This window comes from Rana temporaria, chromosome 1 (assembly GCF_905171775.1).
Source record: "Rana temporaria chromosome 1, aRanTem1.1, whole genome shotgun sequence".
NCBI lineage: Eukaryota > Metazoa > Chordata > Amphibia > Anura > Ranidae > Rana > Rana temporaria.
In genome coordinates, this window is record NC_053489.1 from 387,680,261 (window position 1) to 387,703,727 (window position 23,467).

The 23,467-nt window shown below is 44.7% G+C and overlaps 1 protein-coding gene across 1 annotated transcript in view; it reads right to left on the minus strand.

Moving 5' to 3' along the window:
• LOC120911917 (FYN-binding protein 1-like) overlaps positions 1 to 23,467 on the minus strand; it is a 274,505-nt gene that overhangs the window by 65,554 nt on the left and 185,484 nt on the right. The window contains exon 4 of the mRNA XM_040322563.1: positions 289 to 392. Coding sequence (XP_040178497.1) covers positions 289 to 392 — 104 coding nt within the window. The remainder of the gene's footprint in view (positions 1 to 288; positions 393 to 23,467) is intronic.

The following is a 23,467-nucleotide window of genomic DNA, read 5'->3' on the forward strand; positions in this document are numbered from 1 at the left end:
AAACGAAACTAATTTTAAAGAAGATGAAAGTAAACTAAACAAACTCCGAAACCAAACTAATTTCATATCGAAATTAGTAACATAACAAATCTAGCTGAAACAAAACAAATGTTTCCGTTCTGCACATGTCTACAAGGCAGCCCAAAGTCTAGCAAATAAGCACAAAATGATCAGCAAATGATCATTCCCCCTTTATAAATATTCCCTTTAGCTGACAGCACTGAATTTGTTTACAAGAATAACATTTTTATTTATTTTTTGTAGTTATGATGAGGTCGTCATACACACCTTGTCCGCTAGTTTCTGAAATCACAACGTGTTGTAAGGAGGTTGATTTTGATTTCTTAAATGAGCTCAAATCTGTAACATCTTCATATATTTCTTGCTTTTCTCTACAAAACAATAGTTAAGAGATGCAATTAATTCTGCAATACAAAGATTAAAACAGTCATATCTATTTACTCACTTATTACAAATCCATAATTAAACTGACAAAAAGCAAGTGTACAATAAATGCCAAATGAGCTCCTAACACAGTAATGCAACTTCAAGTGTAAATATACTTTCTGAACAGTGTTTAAAACACCCCCAATATCATTAATTTATTTTTGATATTTTTTTGTCAGTTTTAATAGAAATTCAAAGCTGGCTGAAGAATTATCTAGAAAGGATATTTTTTATTAACATTAAAGTGGATGTAAACCTGATTCACGAATTCTGACCTGGGCACACATACTGTATCTGTCGTGTTTCCTTATCTCTCTTCAAAGCCGTAAGTCCCCTGACTTTCTCCTGCTCCGTTCTTCTGTTATCAGCATGACAAGTTCTCAGTCAACTGGGATAAAACCAGGCTGAATTTTGTGTTTCTGAATAGAAATAGATTAGCAGAGAGCTGGTCTATTCACAGCACAGCTCTGCATTGTTTCTTTCTTAACCCCATGTGAAGGTTTACATCAACCTAAGTAGCAAGAACAGTTTTCATGTAAAAAAAAAAAAAAACCTGTCTCGATTTTAAGATCATGCCCCAGTATTAACACAGCCCATTGACACTTAGCACTCCATCAATGAGGTGGCGTATCACTTAACTGCTGAAAGATGTGGCAGTCCGGATGTACCACTTTGCAATAATGCCATAGAAGATAAGCCCCCTCAGTAATATTGGGGTATACAAATATGTATAAATATGGGGCACATAACTTCAGTATGATGTCAGGCTTTAGTAACATAAGATCCAAATCTTTGATGTGTTCTTAGAAAGGAACATCTCCTTAAAGCGGAGCTCCACCCTCCACCGTCACTCCCACTCATCGGAACCCTCCCCCCTTCCGGTGTCACATTTGACACCTTTCAGGGGGGAGGGGGTGCAAATACCTGTCTAAAGACAGGTATTTGCACATACCTGTCTAAAGACAGGTATTTGCACCCACTTCCGGCCACACAGTCTGCGGGTAGACGGCGGGAAGGACATCAGATCCCATCCCCCCCCCCCGTTGTGTTCTGGGAAACACTCGGCTCCCAGAACACAGCGGGAACCAGTCAGCACAGCGCGACTCGCGCATGCGCCGCAGGGAACCGGGAAGTGAAACCGGAGCGATTGACTTCCTGGTTCCCTCACCGAGGGGCAACAGAGTGACGAGCGATCGCTCGTCCTCTGCTGCGGACGGCGCTGGACTCCAGGACATGTAAGTGTCCTAATATTAAAAGTCAGCAGCTGCAGTATTTGTAGTTGCTAGCTTTTAATATTTTTTGTCAGGGGACATCCACTTTAAACATGTCCACAAGGACCACACATAGTGTGAATTGGCTTTTATTCAATTTTGACTTGGCTGTAATAAAACAACAAAAAGAATAGGAGCCAAGGCTATGGGTCTGATTTACTTGATTAGGTGAGGTGTACACCGAAGTTAACTATGTTCACTTCAAACATCCAATCACAGGTACAGTATATTGCCAAAACTATTGGGACACCTGCCTTTACACACACATGAACTTTAATGGCATCCCAGTCTTTTTTTTTTAACCAGTTGGTAACCGCCCTATAGCCAAAATACGGCTACAGAGCGGTTCCTGTACTCTAGGAGGGCGTCAATGTACGTCCTCCCAGAGACTGCGTTGTGCGCGCCCGAGCGGGCGCGCACACGCGATCGCCGGTGCTCGCCGGGTCTACGGGACCCGCAGCAACAGCACTCGCGGTAAGGAGCCAATGGAAGCGGCTCCTTACCACATGATCGCGCCGTCCAATGACGGCGCGATCACTTGTAAACAAACCGGCGTCATGTAATGACGCCGGTTCCTCCCTCTCCTCTCTGTACCGTTCGGTACAGTGTGAGAGGAGAGGGAGGGGGGGGGGATCGGGCGGCAGCAGCAGCCGCCGCACTGTGGGCTGGATCTGTGACAATTGCAGTCACAGATCCAGCCATCCCTGCGCAATACTCTGCAAAATAAAAATAATGATGAGTGCAATACTCTGCAATACCCCACCCCATACTCTGCAATACCCCACCCCATACTCTGCAATACCCAACCCCATACTCTGCAATACCCACCCTGGGGGGGTGGGTATTGCAGAGTATGGGGTGGGGTATTGCAGAGTATGGGGTGGGGTATTGCAGAGTATTGCACTCATCATTTTTTTTATTTTACTCTGCAATACCCACCCCCCCATACTCTGCAATACCCACCCACCCATACTCTGCAATACCCACCCCCCCATACTCTGCAATACCCACCCATACTCTGCAATACCCCCCCCCATACTCTGCAATACCCCCCCCATACTCTGCAATACCCCCCCCCATACTCTGCAATACCCCCCCCCATACTCTGCAATACCCCCCCCATACTCTGCAATACCCCCCCATACTCTGCAATACCCCCCCATACTCTGCAATACCCCCCCCATACTCTGCAATACCCCCCCATACTCTGCAATACCCCCCATACTCTGCAATACCCCCCCAATACTCCGCAATACCCTCAATACTCCAATACCTTGCAATACGTCGCCTATGGGGATTTTTAAGTAGCAACGTTTGGCGCAATTTCACGAGCGTGTGCAATTTTGAAGGGTGACATGTTGGGTATCTATTTACTCGGCGTAACTTCATCTTTCATATTATGCAAAAACATTGGGCTAACTTTACTGTTTTTTTTTTTTTTTAAGCACAAAACTGTTTTTTTTTTAAAAACACGCGTTCAAAAAATTGCTGCGAAAATACCGTGCAAGATAAAAAGTTGCAACAACCGCCATTGTATTCTCTAGGGTCTTTGAAAAAAAAGCATATATAATGTTTTGGGTTTCTATGTAATTTTTTTAGCAAATAAATGATGATTTTTACATGTAGGAGAGAAATGTCAGAATTGGCCTGGGTGCTCCAGAACGCCTGATGGTGCTCCCTGCATGTTGGGCCTCTCTATGTGGCCACGCTGTGTAAAAGTCGCACACATGTGGTATCGCCATACTCGGGAGGAATAGCAGAATGTGTTTTGGGGTGTAATTTGTAGTATGCATATGCTGTGTGTGAGAAATAACCTGCTAATATGACAGAAACTAGATTTTTTTTTTTTTTTTTACAGAATTTTCAGTCTTTTTTCTTTTATAGCGCAAAAAATAAAAACCGCAGAGGTGATCAAATACCACCAAAAGAAAGCTCTATTTGTGGGAAAAAAAGGACAAAAATTTCAGATGGGTACAATGTTGTATGACTGAGTAATTGTCATTCAAATTGTGAGAGCACCGAAAGCTGAAAATTGGTCTGGTGATTAAGGGGGTTTTCGTGCCCAGTGGTCAAGTGGTTAATCAGAAAAGTTTTTATTTTGAAAAATAAAAAAAAGGTACAGTAGCAGTACAGAATACCAGGGATGTACAACCCGGATAAACAACACAAAGAAGATAAGCACCTTCACAATACATAACTAATCAAACCCATAGCCTATGGATGATACACATTCCTGATGACGGTGCTAAAACAGTGTTTCCATGAACCTGGCATTCCTTCTGTAGGCAATACAAGCCTGAGAAAAATACAAGGCAGATAAACAATAATCAAATAAGAAGAAACAAAGAAAAGGCAAAAAAAAAAAGAAAAAAAAAAAAGAAGGGAGGGGGGGGGGGGGAATCAGCCCAGCCTGCTGCCAAAGGCACCCTGTTTGTTACCCCATACATCTCATTACCTCCATAACTCACAGTTTTTAAAGAGATGAACCCATCCCATTTTGGTAATCCTCCAGGTCCTCATCCAATCAGGGCATCCCAGTCTTAGTCCGTAGGATTAAATATAGAGTTGGCCCACCTTTGCAGCTATAACTCTTATGTGAAGGCTGTGTCAAGGTTTAGAAGTGTGTCTATGGGAATGTTTGACCATTCTTCCAGAAATGCATTTGTCAGGCACGGATGTTAGATAAGAAGGCCTGGCTCGCAGTCTCCGCTCAATAGACATGTGCAATTCGTTTAGTTTCTAATTTGTTTAACGAGAGAGAAATTAATTAATTCCGAATTTTCGTATTTCCGAATTTCTAAATTTCCAAATTTTCGAATTTCCGAATTTTTGAAAATTAAACAATTCGGAATCTCGGAATTTTGAAAATTCGAAAATTAAACAATTCAAAAATTCGGAATTTCGAAAATTTGGAATTTCGAAAATTTGGAAATACGAAAATTCAGAAATATGAAAATTCAGAAATTCGGAAATACGAAAATTCGGAAATTCCAAAATTTGCTATTTCGGAAATTTGCAGATACGAACATTTTAGATTTTCGGATATTCGAATTTCCGAATTTTCGAAATTCCGAATTTTCGGAATTTCCGAATTTTCCGAATTTCCGAATTTTTGAAATTCCGAATTTTCGAATTTAAAAATTAGAGAATTCGAATTTCCAAATTTTTTAATTCGAATGTTCGAAAAATAAAAATTCGGAATTTCGAAAATTCGGAATTTCGAAAATTCGGAATTTCGAAAATTCGGAATTTCGAAAAATCGGAATTTCGAAAATGTAAAAAATAAAAAAATAAAAAATTTTAACATTTCGGAATTTCAAAAATTCAGAATTTCAAAAATTCGAAAATCCGAAATTTCGGAATTTTGGACATTTCTAATTTCGAAAATCTGAAATTCGGAAATTCAAAAATTCGGAAATACGAAAATTCAGAAATTCAAAAAATAGGAAATTTGGAAATCCGAAAATTTGGAAATCCGAAAATTCGGAAATCCGAAAATTCGGAAATTTTAGAAATTCGGAAGTACGAAAATTCGGAATTAATGAATTTCTCAAAATTCGTTAAAAAAATTATTAGAAACAAAACGAATTGCACATGTCTATTGAGTGGAGACTGCGAGCCAGGCCTTCTTATTTCCGAGATTTCGTATTTCCGAATTTTCGAATTTCCGAATTTTCGTATTTCCGAATTTTCGAATTTCCGAATTTTCGTATTTCCGAATTTTCGAAAATTCTAAAATTCGGAATCTCGGAATTTCGAAAATTCTAAAATTCGGAATCTCGGAATTTCGAAAATTCTAAAATTCGGAATCTCGGAATTTCGAAAATTCTAAAATTCGGAAGTTCGAAAATTCGGAAGTTCGAGAATTCGAACATTCGAAAATTGTCGTATTTTTGAATTTCCGAAATTATTTCGGAATTTCGGACATTTCTAATTTCGAAAAATCAGAATTTCCGAAATTCGTAAATACGAAAATTCGTAATTACGAAAATTCAGAAATTAAAAAAATCGGAAATTCTAAAATTTGGAAATTCTAAAATTCGGAAATTTAGAATTTCGGAAATTCGGAAATTACAAAATTCGCTATTTCGGAAATTCGCAAATACGAACATTTTAGATTTTTGGATATTCGAATTTCCGAATATTCGAAAATTCCGAATTTTCGAAATTCCGAATTTTCGAAATTCCGGGTAGACGGCGGGAAGGACATCAGATCCAATCCCCCCCCTGTTGTGTTCTGGGAAACACTCGGCTCCCCGAACACAGCGGGAACCAGTCAGCACAGCGCGACTCGCGCATGCGCCGTAGGGAATCGGGAAGTGAAGCCGGATCGCTTCACTTCCTGGTTCCCTCACCGAGGGGCAACAGAGTGACGAGCGATCGCTCGTCCTCTGCTGCGGACGGCGCTGGACTCCAGGACAGGTAAGTGTCCTCATATTAAAAGTCAGCAGCTGCAGTATTTGTAGCTGCTGGCTTTTAATATTTTTTTTTTCAGGGGACATCCACTTTAAACATGTCAACAAGGACCACACATAGTGTGAATTGGCTTTTATTCAATTTTGACTTGGCTGCAATAAAACAACAAAAAGAATAGGAGCCAAGGCTATGGGTCTGATTTACTTGATTAGGTGAGGTGTACACCGAAGTTAACTATGTTCACTTCAAACATCCAATCACAGGTACAGTATATTGCCAAAACTATTGGGACACCTGCCTTTACACACACATGAACTTTAATGGCATCCCAGTCTTAGTCCGTAGGATTAAATATAGAGTTGGCCCACCTTTGCAGCTATAACTCTTATGTGAAGGCTGTCAAGGTTTATAAGTGTGTCTATGGGAATGTTTGACCATTCTTCCAAATGCATTTGTCAGGCACTGAAGTTAGATAAGAAGGCCTGGCTCGCAGTCTCCGCTCAATAGACATGTGCAATTCGTTTAGTTTCTAATTAGTTTAATGAATTTTGAGAAATTCATTAATTCCGAATTTTCGTATTTACGAATTTCTAAATTTCCAAATTTTCGAATTTCCGAATTTTTGAAAATTAAACAATTCGGAATCTCGGAATTTTGAACATTCGAAAATTAAACAATTCGAAAATTCGGAATTTCGAAAATTTGGAATTTCGAAAATTTGGAATTTCGAAAATTTGGAATTTCGAAAATTCGAACATTCGAAAATTTTCGTATTTTTGAATTTCCGAAATTTCGGAATTACAAAAATTCGGAAATTCAAAAATTCGGAAATACGAAAATTCAGAAATTAAAAAATTCGGAAATACGAAAATTCAGAAATTAAAAAAATCGTAAATACGAAAATTTGGAAATATGAAAATTCAGAAATACGAAAATTCAGAAATACGAAAATTCGGAAATTCCAAAATTCGCTATTTCGGAAATTTGCAAATACGAATATTTTAGATTTTCGGATATTCGAATTTCCGAATTTTCGAAATTGCGGAATTTTCGGAATTTCCGAATTTTTGGAATTTCCGAATTTTTGAAATTCCGAATTTTCGAATTAAAAAATTCGAAAAAATCGAATTTCCAAATGTTTTAATTCGAATGTTCGAAAAATAAAAATTCGGAATTTCGAAAATTCGGAATTTCGAAAATGTAAAAAATAAAAAAATAGAACATTTTAACATTTCGGAATTTCAAAAATTCGGAATTTCAAAAATTCGGAATTTCAAAAATTTCGGAATTTTGGACATTTCTAATTTCGAAAATCTGAAATTCGGAAATACGAAAATTCGGAAATTCAAAAATTCGGAAATACGAAAATTCAGAAATTCAAAAAATAGGAAATCCGAAAATTTGGAAATTCTAAAATTCGGAAATCCGAAAATTCGGAAATTTTAGAAATTCGGAAATTCAAAAATTCGGAAATACGAAAATTCAGAAATTCAAAAAATATGAAATTCGGAAATCCGAAAATTTGGAAATTCGGAAATTTTAGAAATTCGGAAATTTCCGAATTTTCGTATTTCCGAATTTCCGAAAATTAAACAATTCGGAATCTCGGAATTTCGAAAATTCGGAATCTCGGAATTTCGAAAATTGTAAAATTCGGAAGTTAGAAAATTCGGAATTTCGAGAATTCGAACATTCGAAAATTGTCGTATTTTTGAATTTCGGACATTTCTAATTTCGAAAATCCGAATTTCCGAAATTCGTAAATACGAAAATTCGTAATTACGAAAATTCAGAACTTAAAAAAAACAGAAATTCTAAAATTCGGAAATTTAGAATTTCGGAAATTTAGAATTTCGGAAATTCGGAAATTACAAAATTCGCTATTTCGGAAATTCGCAAATACGAACATTTTAGATTTTTGGATATTCGAATTTCCGAATATTCGAAAATTCCGAATTTTCGAAATTCCGAATTTTCGAAATTCCGAATTAAAAAATTCGAGAATTCGAATTTCTGAATTTCTTAATTTGAATGTTCGAAAAATAAAAATTCGGAATTTCAAAAATTCGGAATTTCGAAATTTAAAAAATGTAAAAATTCGAAAATTTGAAAATTACAAAAAATCGAAAATTTTTAAATTTTCCTAATTCGGAATTTCGAAAATTCGAAGATTCTAATTTTCGAAATTCTGAATTTTTGAATTTCTGAAAATTCTTTTTTTTTTCATTTTTGTTTCATTCGTTTTTTACTTTTTCGGAAATTCGAAAATTCTAAATTCGGAAATTCGGAAATTCCGAATATTCAAATTTCCCCCCAAAAAAATGAATAAAATGGAAAACACAAATTTTCGAATTTCCGAAAAAAGCAAAAAAATGAATGAAACGAGACATATGCACTGCCGAAAAATTTGTTTTCTTTGTTTTCGTTTCATTCGTTTTTTTATCTGGGATGCTGGACAGCTCCCTGCCTGATCTGCTGGACAATCCTATCTGATCCGTTGGACAACCCTGCCTTGTGTCTTGATTGCTGTTGAACCTTGAACTCCTTGCTCCTCCCATGAACTTCCTATATAAGCCTTGTCTCAGCACTTCCTCTTTGCCAGGTTATTGTGACTTCGTAGCCAGTGCCTTGCTATTTGTCTTCCCTGCTTCCGTCTGTACTTTGCTACAACTCGTGACTGACCCTTGGCTTGTTCCTTGACTACTCTATTTCCTGATCCAAAACTGCAACTACTCGTTACCGACCTTTTAGCTTATTTACTGACCACGCTGCTGTTTAACCCTCATCTGCTTATCCGCTACTGGCCCCCGGCTTGCTCACACCCTGGTGGGGCAAACCTGAGGACCGTGACCTGGTACTAGCTCACAGCAAAATCCATCTCCACCATCAGGAGCTCTGGTGAACACCAGCTAGTACTTAGACTCCGCACCTCAGGTGAGCCTGTGCCATCTGCCAGAATGACTGCCTGTATACCTGTCCTGCAACTACTATAGCTACTTCAAGCCTGACGCCTGATCGTGACATAAGGTCCGATATCTGTACAGGTCAGTCAAGTTCCCATAGACACATTTCTTGTGGACAGCCTTCCTAGAAGATTTGAAGCTGTTATAGCTGCAAAGGGTGGGTCAAATCAATATGGAACCTTACAGACTAAGACTGGGATGCATGAAAGTTCATGTGCGTCTAAAGCCAGGCGTCCCAATACTTTTGGCAATATAGTGTACAAGAAACTTTTTTTGCCATTGAACATGACTTTATTTCACATATTTTAAAATGATATTAAGGCCTAACCCCAGTTTTACTCTTACTTTAAATAGGCTGAGCTGGCCCAAACAAACTATTTTCTTTACTAATGGACGTGCCTGCCCTCAGCACTCTATAAACTATATATAGCATGAGCTACATACTCTATACAGCTGTCAGAGAATATAGTAGACCAGTACTGTGTGACTGCACAGAGGAGACCAACAATGTATGTAGTAAAATTAAAAGGTGTTTATTTACAAACATGTGAAGACAACCAGTCTAGTATATACAATCATATGTATATACAATCAAGGGGAGATACCGTATTCGTAAACAAAGCCAGGCCAAGGTCATACACAGGGGAAGTCAGCAGATGGGTGAGGATGGGAACACAACGGAGCAGGGAGCGGATGGATGGACAGGCTGCAGGGCAGGATTTCAAGGGGAACAGGAACCAAGGTAATCAGGCAAAAGGAAGGATAAGTCCAGGCTGGGGTCAGGATAGGGATCAGAATCAGGGTCCATATAGCAGGGTCAGGATAACAGGCTCAGGTCCGGAAGGTAGAACGATACCAGGGCAAGGTCTGCTTGAACTCGCCGGGTATTTGTAAAGGTGTGAAGTATTTGAGTTCAGGTCACACCTGAGCACAGTAAAGGCCGTCTGCTCCACACTGCCAGGGTCCATCCGCTGGTGGAGACCAGTACTGCGTCCCAAGGGTGATATAACACCAGCAGGGAAAAGTTCTCCCGACAGTTTGGAACTGTCAGGAGACACCTGCTGGTGAGACGCAGTACTGCAAGCCAGGTAATAAATAGCACCAGCGGATGGAACCTTTCCCGACAACAGCACTGTGTTCCAGCAGTGGTATGGGGACTTTCCATCTGCCTCGGGAACAAAACTGAGTCAGGCTGAGCACTGCTTAACCATTCATGGAAAACTACAACATCAATAACTGTGATGTCATTCACTCTCCCTTTCCACCTCAGCTAATTAATGGAAGCCTTGAGTTCATGATAAAAATACAAGACTTCCTAAACCCATCCTGACCCCTCTACACCACACAGGGCTCCCTGAAAGGCTGGTGCACTGCCGAAATCGTGGCATATTTCCGTAGGAAAGTCCGCGGCTCGGGCCTAGTCCCGGGAGAGGCGGCCATCTTGCCTTACCCAGCCTGACTACCAGCGCTCGGCTCCGGCCTCCCTGTGAACTCTGCACCTGGCCATTCACCTGCACGGCCGTCGCCTGTGGCCAGCATCACAACGATCCACCGTGTCCGCGACCGTCTGGAGGATAGCCCGAGGCTCCGGCCTACCTCCGGTAATGTCGGCCATCTTGCCCAGCCCAACCCTGCCCTGTGCCTGGCCCTTCCCCTGCTCGGCAGCCCGAACTTCCACACCTGCTGGCCGCCTGCTGCCCTCAGCCCCTTCACAACGGCCTGCAGGAGGACTGTCTGATCCAGCCTTGTGAGAGGCGGCCATCTTGCGGCACCCAGGCACCCACTTCACTGACTCCTAACCTGATCTGGATCAGCCCTGGAAGCCATAGCACCATAGTTAGTTCTACTGTAACTCCCAGCAACAGGTGGCTGCCATTGTCCGTAGCACGGGATAGAGCCGCAGCCTTAGTCTTCCCTCCGGAGCTCCTTGTAGTGACCATCTTATGCCACCCTGCTAATGTGTTCCGTTCTATGCACCCGGCTGACTCCCCATCCTGTCAAACTGCCGCCTGCAGCTTCCATGGACTCATTCCTCCGCTTCCGCAGCCGCATGACGAACAAGTCAAGGCACTAGCTCTGGCTCCCTTGCCCATTAGAAATTCCGCCCGACAGGGAACGTGGTTGCCAGATGCGAGGAAGCTGTTGGCCTGATCGCCGTCTGTCCCGCTCCTATCCTAGTTTGATCCTGCTGACCTGACTGCCCCTGTGAGAACCCGCCAGCCTTCTTACCCTCCTGAGACCACTGGGAACACCTGACGATGGTGAAATACGGCCCTGCACTGGAGGATATTGCTGAATTCCCGCCGCTGCTCTCTCTCCAGGTGACCCGCAACAAAAAGTCGCCGGCCAGCCTCATGGAAGGGACCACAACAAGCCCTCTTCGTCCAAGGCAACGCAACGCAAACCAGGGAAGGGTGAGTCACAAAATCCCCCTGCCTCTAGCCCTGATGACCCCCTGCTGCTCTCACAGCCTGAGGACACAGCACCTCCCTCCCCCAGCGCTGATCATGCCGATGCAAGTACTGCGGAACCCACGCTGACACAAATCATGGAGGCTATTCAGCACAGCCATGCTTCCCTCACCACTCAGACTCTATCAGATCAGATCTGTCCTTCCTGAAGCAAGATGTGCACAATCTCTGCCATAGTGTCCAATGCAGAACAACACATAGGTGACTTAGAGGATGAGACCAGTCCTTTGCAGGCCTCCGTTAGAGAATTACGCCAAACCCAAGAGTATACCACCGATAAGTTAATGGATATGGAGGACCGTCTGAGGCGTAAAAATCTGCGCTTTTTGGGATTTCCGGAAGGTTCAGAAGGTACAGCTCCTGAGGCTTTTATGGAACGGTGGTTAACATCTACCTTTGGTGCTTCGACCTTCTCTCCATTATTCGCCATAGAACGGGCACATAGAGTTCCCCTGTGCCCCTTGCCTATTGGGGCACCCCCACGTGCTATGCTCATCAAACTGCTGCACTTCAGGGGCAGAGAAGCTGTTCTCAGGGCCGCCCGAACAAAGGGCCGCATATCCTTCAATGGCAACGGCATTACTATCTTTCCTGACTTTTCAGCGGCCATGCAGAAATAGAGGGCCACCTTTCTAGCCATTAAAAGGAGACTACGAGACCTCCAACTGCCCTATGGTATGCTATACCCTGCATGACTGAGGGTCATTCACAAAGGAAAGGCCTATTTCTTCACGGATCCAAAAGAAGCGGCCCACTGTGTGGACTCTTTGGGTCCTCCTGATCAACATCATCAGCAACGACGATCTCCACCTCACTGACCTCCGGTTGTATTTCTTCACAGCTCCCCTTTTTTGAATCCGGAAGATTGGGCACAGAGAAAGTTTGTTTCTGGGGTGTTTTTTGTTTTTTTGTTTTTTCTTCCGACACTTCTCCTCCGAATGTCTGATGAACAATTACCTCATGTTGCCCTCTGCTCACCAGGCAAAGCTACTCCTGGGTAACGGTTGTAACAATCTCCTGGACGATATCCTACTGAGATAACTGATTCATCCCTATAGGGCCCGGGTCACCAAACTCTATTCCTTTTGCGGGCACAGATGGAGCCCATATGTTGCAAATTCTGTTACTACCCCCAACGGTTAGTTGGGTACGAGACTACACCATGTCCCCCTTGTTTCACGGTTCTGTTCCTGGGATCAAAGCCACCCATGTGTTGGGTATTGGGGGCTGGGAGGGTGAGGCCGCGTACACACGGTCGGTCCAAACCGATGAAAACGGCCTCAAGTCCAGTTTCATTGGTCCAAACCGACTGTGTGTATGGCCCATCGGTCTGTTGTGCTTCGGACAAAAATTTTAGAACTTGCTTTAAAATCGAACCGATGGACCGCTGACCGATAGGTCCAAACCGATGGTTAGTACACAAAAGCATCAGTTTAAAACCCACGCATGCTCAGAATCAAGTCGACGCATGCTTGGAAGCATTAAACTTCGTTTTTTCAGCACGTCGTGTGTTTAACGTCACCGCGTTCTGACCCGATCGGTTTTTTAACTGATGGTGTGTACGCACATCAGACCATCAGGCCACTTCAGCGGTGAACCGATGAAAACGTTCAGTTGGACCATTCTCATCGGTTTGGACTGATCGTGTGTACAAGGCCTGAGGGTTGTTCTGCCTGTTTCCCTTGTTTTTGGGGGATTTCTGCTCGGGGTTGTTTTTGTTTTTACTCTGAAATGCTTGTATCCATCATTCCATGTATGTTTACAGATTGGTCTAGTTGGCCTCTCCAATATGCACCTGATATTTCTAAGTTACATAATGATGTTCTACATGTCTGACTTGCTCTTACCCTTATGCACTTCTCGTGGTGCGCTGGACTCCAAGCTATGGTTGCTACCAGCGGGCTGTGAGAACCGGGCTCCACTTGTCATATTGTTTTGTACCTCCTCATGTCTAGATTGCGATTAATTTCTTGGAATGTGTGGGGGCTAAACTCCAAAGTGAAAAGATCATTAATGTTTGACTATCTGGCACGCCAAAATCCGCATGTGATCCTTCTCCAGGAAACCCATCTTCATGGCTCTAGAGTCATGGCCCTAAAAAGAGCAAAAATTGTTTACGCAATCCATTCCACATACTCCACATATGCCAGGGGCACATCCATCCTCATAGCCAAATCAGCACCTGTTAGTATAAAACATGTCAAACTCGATCCTAATGGTTGCTTTGTGATTCTTGTGCTTGAGCTTCTGGGTAGGCCATACACGGTGACTAGTCTATATGCCCCACCACCCTTCACTAAACTGTTCTTTGAACGGGTGATGAACTCCATATTGGCGATAGCAGAGGGCCCTTTATTGATAGCAGGGGACTATAATACGGTGCTGGATAACTCCATTGATAGATTACGATGCTCTACATTGCCCCCCACCCCCCTGTTTTTTTCTGACTCAGTTTGATCTCGTGGAGGCCTGGAGATGGAAGCATGCGGATGGTAGGGAGTATTCATGTCAGTCTGCATCACAAGGTACTCTGTCTCATATTGATCTCTGTTTGGTCTCGTCGGATTTGCTCAAGGTGGTGACTGAGGTTAAATAACTCCCTAGGGCAGTGTCTGATCACTCCCCTTTGCTGGTGGACCTCGCCCTAGGCACCCCCTCTTCCTATCAGGTGTTGTGGCTGAGCCCTCTGTGGCTGGCGGATCAGGCTGTTGTGGACCAGAGTATGGCTGAAATGAAATCCTACTGGGTAACTAACAAGCTGAGCGCCTCTGTTCTGGTGGTTTGGGGATGCTTTTAAGGCCACCACGCAAGGCTCCTTTGCTGCAGCCATTGTTCAGGCCTGCAGGGCATCTCAATCCAGACTAGTGGAAGCGGAGGGGGATCTCAGGGAGGCGGAAGCTGCTTATTCTGCAGCCCTCACTCCTGAGACACGCGGCCTGGAAGCACAGGGCCAGAGAACTGGACTTGGTGCTTTTGGAACGCACCCAGAAGAAGCTGCTGTATCAGAGCCAGCGACTCTTTGAGTTCAGTGACAAGAACAGTCGTTTGCTGGTGTATCTTTCCAGACCCGACTATCAGCCATGCAGCATACCTAGAATAAAGAGCTCAGAGGGAGTAGTGGTAGAACAAAACACTGAAATCATGGATGCGTTTGTCTCATTTTATTCCTCACTATACGCTACTAGAGCCCACTACACAATTGTGGTTTAGGATGACTACCTCTCTGAAATTTCTATGCCAAGACTTCAGACCCAACAGGCATCACTTCTTGATGCTCCTCTGACGGTTGAGGAAGTTGGGGAATCCTTTGCCAGAAATAAAACGCCAGGATTGGATGGATTTCCTATTGAGTGGTATATGCAATTCAGGGATCTACTCATACCTCACCTACTCAGGGTATATCATTTTGCCATGAAAACGGGACAGTTGCCGCCTTCTATGTCAGAGGCGCTGATTGTCCTTATTCCCAAACCTCATAAGGATCACCTACTTTGTGAATCATATAGGCCAATCTCGCTCATTAATTCGGATGTCAAGATTCTGGCCAAGGTGCTCGCCCGGCGACTGAACACAGTCATTACTACTGTTATTGGTGCGGACCAGACAGGGTTCATCCCTGGGCGATCGACCTCTATCAACTTGCGTAGACTGTTTACCAATTTGCAGGCCACTAATGATGTGATGGGATCCCAGGCCGTTTTGGCCTTGGACGCACACAAGGCATTTGACTCGGTCGAATGGCCATATCTGCTGGAGGCAGGGCCAGCGCTACCACTAGGTGGATTAGGCAGCCGCCTAGGGCGCATCCACGGCCACTAGGGGTGTTGAAATAATTGGCGGCAGAGCAGCTGAATCGCGATGGCGCGCCCTGTCTCCACTGGCATCTTCCTGTCCTGCTCCTTCAGTACAGTCAGAGGCACCCCCTCCCTCTCCCCCTCGTTCGCACTGCCGCCCACACTCAGATCGCTCGGTAACTCCTCAGAAGGGATCTGCAGGGGGCGGAGTCCTGTACCGCCCCGATTAGGAGAGAAGATGAGCTCTGAAGGGCGGAGTTGTATTGTATTAAAACGTCGCTGAGGAGGCGGGGTTGGACGATTCGGTCTCCGGAGTGGTGGAAGAGGGCGGAGTCTATGGGCAGTAATGGAGGAGAGTGAATTCAGTGTCCAGTAATGTTAGGAGCCGGGATGGGGCTCTGTTCTCATCACACTGCATGTCATCTGCCTGACGGTGAGTCCCCTATACACGCACATTGACTGCTTGTGTATATATGTGAGAGGACCTACTGCCAGGGGGATACCGACCTCCTTACACAGTTGTCTGCATACTGACTGTGCACAGGGCAGTGTACTGTACACCTCCCCTCCTGTCCCCACCTGTATACTGCACACCCCCACCCCCCACCTGTATACTTCACACCCCCCACCTGTATACTGCACAACCCCACCTGTATACTGCACACCCACCCCCCACTGTATACTGCACACCCCCACCTGTATACTGCACACCCCACCCCCACTGTATACTGCACCCCCCCACCTGTATACTGCACACCCCCACCTGTATACTGCACACCCCACCCCCCACTGTATACTGCACACCCCCACCTGTATACTGCACACCCCACCCCCCACTGTATACTGTACACCCCCCCACCTGTATACTGCACACCCCCACCCCCACCTGTATACTGCACACCCCACCCCCACTGTATACTGCACACCCCCACCTGTACTGCACACCCCCACCCCCCACCTGTATACTGCACCCCCCACCCCCCCACCTGCATACTGCACACCTCCACCTGTATACTGCACACCCCCACTGTATACTGCACACCCCACTGTATACTGCACACCCCCATCCCCCACCTGTATACTGCACACCCCCACCCCCACCTGTATACTGCACCCCCCACCCCCACCTGTATACTGTATACTGTACACCCCCACCTGTATACTGCACACCCCCACCTGTATACTTTATACTGCACCCCCCACCTGTATACTATATACTGCACACCCCCACCCCCCACCTGTATACTGCACACCCCACCCCCCACCTTTATACTTTATACTGCACCCCCCACCTGTATACTGAACCCCCCTACCCCCCACCTGTACACTGTATACTGCACCCCCCCACCCCCACCTGTATACTGTATACTGCACACCCTACCCCCACCTGTATACTGTACTTTGGGGGTATTACCCTCAGGTGATTCCATTTGGGGATTACAAAAAATCTCCACCGCCACCTCCGCCGTATACATGGGCAGGGCAAAGGGGTGGAGTCGGGGGGAGTTTGGACGGAGCCGGGGGGCGGCAAAATGAGGTTTTGTCTAGGGTGTCGAAAATCCTTGCACCAGCCCTGGCTGAGGTTTTGGCGAAGCTGGGATTCGGCAACACCTTTATCAGATGGGTGCAACTGCTTTATCTGAAGCCCAATGCTAGATTGAGAGTGAACGCATCCGTGTCTGATCCCTTTCCAATAAAGAGAGGCACCAGGCAGGGATGTCCCCTGTTGCCGCTGCTCTTCGGGTTGGCGATAGAGCCGTTGGCGGCACGGATAAGAACCAGTGGGGAGGTTGCGGGACTGATGATTGGGGGTCTAGAAGAGAAGGTATATCTTTTCGCTGATAACATGATAATATACTTTTCAGATCCCCATCCGTCTCTCCCAGCCCTGCTGGAGATTATTCGGAGGTCTGGTCACTTCTCTGGATTCCAGGTTAACTGGGACAAGTCTCTCTTGTTCATGATTGACCATGCAGCATCTATAGTATTACCTCCCTCTTGCCCACTACAAGTTGTCAGCTCCTTCAGATATTTGGGAGTCATGCTACAACACCCATTATCCTCCTACATCAAAATTAACCTGGACCCTCTTATCGAACTAATTAAAACCACACTCAAAACATGGACTACTCTCCCGCTCATGTTACTGGGTAGGATAAACATTTTTAAAAAAAAAATTTTTACCACGATTTTTATATATCCTGGGTAACTCACCAGTATATGTCACGAAAGTCAAATTTAAGGAAATAGATTCCATCCTTACCTCCTTTCTCTGGAGGGGGGAGCAGTCAGGATTGCCAAGAATACCCTACAATTGCCGGTACTGGAGGACGGGCTTGCCCTACCCTGCCTCCAGACCTATTATATTGCCTCGCAGCTGGCCCATGCACATTGGTGGTTTTATCCGGAAGCCAACAATGCGGCCACTGCTCTGGAGGGGGGGGGAGGGTGGTAACAATCCTTGCACCAGCCCGGGTGGTCAGTGTAGTGGTTAGTGTGCAGTGTGGTGGTGTGTGGGTTAGTGGTCAGTGTGGTGGTGTGTGGGTTAGTGGTCAGTGTAGTGGTCAGTGTGCAGTGTGGGTTAGTGGTCAGTGTGCAGTGTGGTGGTGTATGGGTTAGTGGTCAGTGTGGTGGTGTGTGGGTTAGTGGTCAGTGTAGTGGTCAGTGTGCAGTGCGGTGTTGTGTGGGTTAGTGGTCAGTGTATAGTGTAGTGATCAGTGTATAGTGTAGTGGTCAGTGTTTAGTGTAGTGGTCAGTGTGCAGTGTGTGGGTTAGTGGTCAGTGTAGTGGTCAGTGTGCAGTGTGGTGATGTGTGGGTTAGTGGTCAGTGTATAGTGTAGTGGTCAGTGTTTACTGTAGTGGTGTGTTGTGTAGTGGTGGTGTGTGGGTTAGTGGTCAGTGTAAAGTGTGGTAGTCAGTGTTTACTGTAGTGTAGTGGTGTGTTGTGTAGTGGTCAGTGTGGTGGTGTGTGGGTTAGTGTGCAGTGTGGTGGTGTGTGGGTTAGTGGTCAGTGTATAGTGTAGTGGTCAGTGTTTACTGTAGTGTAGTGCTGTATTGTGTAGTGGTCAGTGTGCAGTGTGGTCAGTGTTTACTGTAGTGCAGTGGTGTGTAGTGTAATGGTCAGTGTGTAGTGTAGTGGCCAATGTAGGAATCAGGTAGGTCAGTGCAGTGGACAGGTAGGTAAGTGTAATGGTCAGTCTAGGAATCATGTAGGTCTGTGTAGAGGTCAGTGTAGTGATCAGTACTATTGTAGGAAGGTAAGGGACTCAGGGAGTGCAAAAAGTCCGCAGGTTAGGGGGGCACACATTTCTTGCCTTGCCCCGGGCGCTGACAACCCACGCTACGCCACTGGACATGGATGAGCAAGTTTGAACTGGAGGAACTTGACTTGCCTGCTCAGTCCTGACTTCTACAAGACAGAACACCTTTGGGATGAATTCGAGCGAAAACGACTTTTGCTGATATAGTGTATGTGGAGTTCACTAAAGATTTGATTTTCTGCAATATTTCTGAAATAAACCGTTTTGCACAAGATGTAAAAGATTCCATACACTGGTACATAGAACTGAGATTCTATATGATTAACTCATATACACGCAATTGCATGTAATAACACATTTTTGGGAAAAACCCAAATGAGGACACCCAAATAAACTGACACATTACAGAGGTAACTCCATAAGTAAAACATTCATGGGCGAGCTTCAATTGCCAAACCACTAGTGACAAATATTAATTCTTAGAAGAGGATGGTGCAGAACCCATAAATCGTTGACTATCGATCAATGGAAAACTGTAAAATGGTCAGATGAATTGAGCTTCACACTGTTCCCAACCACCGGACATGTTTACATGTGGCAAACACTGTCCCAAGATTATGACCAGAACTGTCTTGTGGCAACAGTAAACCATGGTGGCGGCACAATCATACTTTGGGCAGCCATGTCTTGGTATTCTGCAGACACCACAATCAAAGGTACAAATTTTGGCTGACCATGTGCACCCCAGACATTGTTTCCCCAAAGACAGCACCATTTACCAAGATGATAATGCTCCAATTCACACAGCTGGTGTTGGCAAATCTTGGCTTGACAAAGTCTTGCACCTTTCCTGGACGCCGCAGTCGATGGACCTATATCATTGAGCCACTATGGTCAATTATGGAGAACATGGTTGAGGATTGTTTTCTGCTTTTGGCATCTCTGTGAGAACTGGAGCTATTTTTGAATGAAGAGTGGTATCACACCCCATTATCCACATCCAAGATTTGTAAATTCCCAGGAGAATTCCGGCCATCTTGGATGCCAAAGGCGGTCCACAACCATATTAGGCAACAATTTGGTTCTTTTACCTGGTGTTTCCATATTTTTGTCTAAACTGCATGTATGTGTGTGTGTACATATATATATATATATATATATATATATATATATCTTGTAGGAAAGTCACTGGTCTTTAAACAGAAATGGCGAATAAATGCAGCTTTATTGCGTCCAATTAAAAAAAATACAAATAAACAGGCCTACTCCATCTTGGGAGGCTAACTAAACATAAGCGTCCCTCACTACGCTTTACCAGAGCGGCTATTCCGGCTTCTAGTATAAACAAACAAAAACCACAGTCCGATATAAGCAATTGTTCTGACAGACCTTAATTCCACGAATACGCAGACACTCTCCAGTCTGTGTTCATCCAGTGCAGCCTGGATCTTGCTCTGAGCTCTCACTCTCCCCCCACACTATCAGGTGCAGGCTAATTAATAGAGAGAGAGAGGAGGTTTACCTGTTGGGCCAGGCTTAACCCTTTCCAAGACAGGGAAAGCTGCCCTTTCCAACCTCTCACTGACATATACAGAGTCGTGTACCCTGTCACATATCCCCCCCCCCAGCTTAACACCTACGTGGAAAGCGGCCACCTCTGCAAACCCATGTACTCGGGACAGAGCATCTGCATTACTGTGGAGGAGACCTGCCCTATGCCGTACCACAAAAGTAAAGGGCTGTAGAGACAAAAACCATCTCGTGACCCGAGCATTCTTGTCCCTGTTGGTGTGCATCCACTTTAATGGAGCATGGTCCGTGACTAGGGTAAACCGTCTGCCCAACAAATATTAGCGGAGTGTTTCTACTGCCCACTTAATCGCCAAACACTCTTTTTTCACTGTAGCATAGCGCTGTTCTCGAGGTAACAACTTCCGACTCAAATATAGAACAGGGTGTTCCTCACCACCCACATATTGGGACAAAACTGCACCCAAACCCACCTCTGAGGCATCGGTCTGGAGAAAGAATTCCTTCTTAAAGTCGGGAGTCACAAGCACAGGTTGGGCACAAAGCGCTGCCCGCAGACCCGCAAAAGCTTCCTCAGCTTCACTGTTCCACCTTACCGTGTCTGGACTTCTGGCTTTAATAAGGTCAGTGAGTGGAGCAGCCCTTGTAGCAAAGTGAGGAACAAACCTCCGATAGTAGCCTACGATCCCCAAAAAGGCTCTGACTTGTTTTTTCCTCAGCGTTCTGGGTCAACTCTGTATAGCTCCTATCTTGTTCATTTGTGGTTTAACAAGTCCTCTGCCAACCAGATAACCCAAGTATCTAGCCTCAGCTAGGCCCAAGGCACATTTAGAGGGGTTAGCTGTCAGTTCCGCTCTTCTAAAAGTGTCTAACACTACCTGCACTTTGTCCAGATGGCCTTCCCAGTCCGGGCTATGAATGATCACATTATCCAAGTATGCGGCTGCATACTTGGTGTGGGGCCTAATCAGTTTATCCATTAACCTTTGGAAAGTGGCTGGGGCCCCATGGAGGCCAAAAAGCATGATCCTGTACTGGAACAGGCCATCAGGAGTAGTAAAAGCTGTCTTCTCCCGGGCACGCTTTGTCAGGGGGATCTGCCAATAACCCTTTGTCAGGTCCAAAGTGGTGAATAACCTGTCTTTGGCTATTTGCATCAACCCTAGGTATGGGGTAGGCGTCAAACTTAGACACCTTGTTTAATTTCCTGAAGTCATTACAGAACCTGATGGACCCATCAGGTTTAGGCACTAGAACAATGGGGCTAGACCACTGGCTGTGAGACTCCTCTATCACTCCAAGTTCAAGCATTTTCTTGACTTCAGCCCTTACAGCTTCCCTCTTGGCCTCCGGAATGCGGTAAGACTTCACCCTAACGATAACCCCTGGTTCTGTAACAATATCATGGGTAATCTCTCCGGTTTGTCCAGGGTTTGGGGAGAAGACAATCGCTATTCCTCTCAACCAAGCCCTTAGCCTCCTCTATTTGCTCAGGTGTCAGCTCTGGAGAGATTGTCACTGAAGGTCCAGGAGCCTGTGGATCAGGCTTGGTGTCACTCACTGCGGCCATGCTGTCCTCTCTAGTCCTCCATGGCTTAAGAAGGTTTATGTGGAACTTGGCCTCTTTCTTCCGGCGTCCTGGCTGACTAACTTTATCATTTACTGGGCTCACTTTTTCCAAGACCTCATAGGGTCCCTGCCACTGTGCTAGAAGTTTGCTTTTTGCAGTGGGTACTAGAATCATTACTCTGTCCCCCCTCTCAAACTGTCTCACTAGGGCCCTCTGGTCATAGTAGGACTTCTGCCTACCCTGTGCCTGCTCCATATGCTGGCGAACAAGAGGAGCAATCTGAGTCATGCGCACCCGCATATCCTAAACATACTGGAGCACATTGGTCCCAGCTACTCCCTGTTTTTCCCAGGTTTCCTTTAGGACATCCAGAATACCCCTGGCATTGTAAAAAAAAAAGAGATTGAGGAACACAAGTGAAAGAGTTTATTCAGAGAATTAAAAACAACATTTACATAAAGAGGAACAACACGAGAGAAGATCTGCAACATTTCTGGTAACAGGATTTCAAACTTATGCAACTGCAGGATTTCCTAAATATTCTTTGCATCCTCCCGACAACCAGTATTGTAAGTCATAGAAAAAATAATACATTTACAGAGCAAAGGCTCTTTGTGAATTGTGAAAGATAATGTTATAACAGTCCTTTAGTTGGAAACTTTAGTAAACAGAGGAATTTTTATGGCAACAATTTACGTTGTTCAGAAGAATGAAAATGTATTTAGTAATATGATATATATCTAAATGTATTAATGAAATCAGATGTGCATCATACATTATGGAATCAAGTTTAATATGCTTCTAAAGTCATAATGTGCATTCCATTAATCAAGCTACCTGTCCTAGCCCTTTGTCCTATCACCTATCCAGTGCTGTCCCAGCTGCACCTGCCTGGTCTCATATGAGACACTGGAAGCAGTGGGAGCTAAAGTCTGCTGTTGGCTGACATTATCAGGCTAGGGGAAAAAAACTAATTTACAGCCGGGATGCACCCAGATGCATGGACTGGTAGCTGGCTCAGCCTGTCAGCTGCACTGCTGGGAGCCTGAGCCTGATGACCAGTGCAGCCCCATCAGTGCCAATCAGTTTCCATCTCTGCAGCATATCAGTGCCCATCAGTGCAGTCTCATCAGTGTGGCTTATCAGTGTCCATAAGTGCAGTCTTATCGGTGTCCATCGGTGCAGTCTCATCCGTGTCCATCAGTGCAGCCTCATCAGTACCCATCAATGCAGCCTATCAGTGCCCATCAGAGCACCCTTATCAGCACAAATCAATGAAGAAGAAAAATTACTATTTTGCAGAAAAACTGTGTAGCGCCTGGTTACTTTACAGTACCGGTGCTAGTTAAATTTAGAGGGAGATCAGAGTGTAATTAAACTCTGATCTCTGATCCAAATTGTTATGTGTTGAACAGGGTTTCTGTCTCAGCTTGGCTGTGCTGTGGGCTTATTCTGCTGTGCTGGGGTGTTCTTCCAACCCCAGTGCTGCAGGTGGCAGCAGTGGAGTCAAGGTTTGGGTGCTTTTTCCCAGCAGCCAGTCAGGAGGGTTTGAAAGAAAAAGTGCAGCGCTAAATATTGAGTGAAGGAATTCAAACAATACGGTAAGTAGTACAATTCGGTGAAACAATTCAATTAGAATTGGACCCAGGAGACACTCACCAGATGATATGGTGAGTGAAAAAAAAAAAACATATATATATATATAACTGAAACAATGTAATAGTGTGGAAAGCCACTAGGAGGTG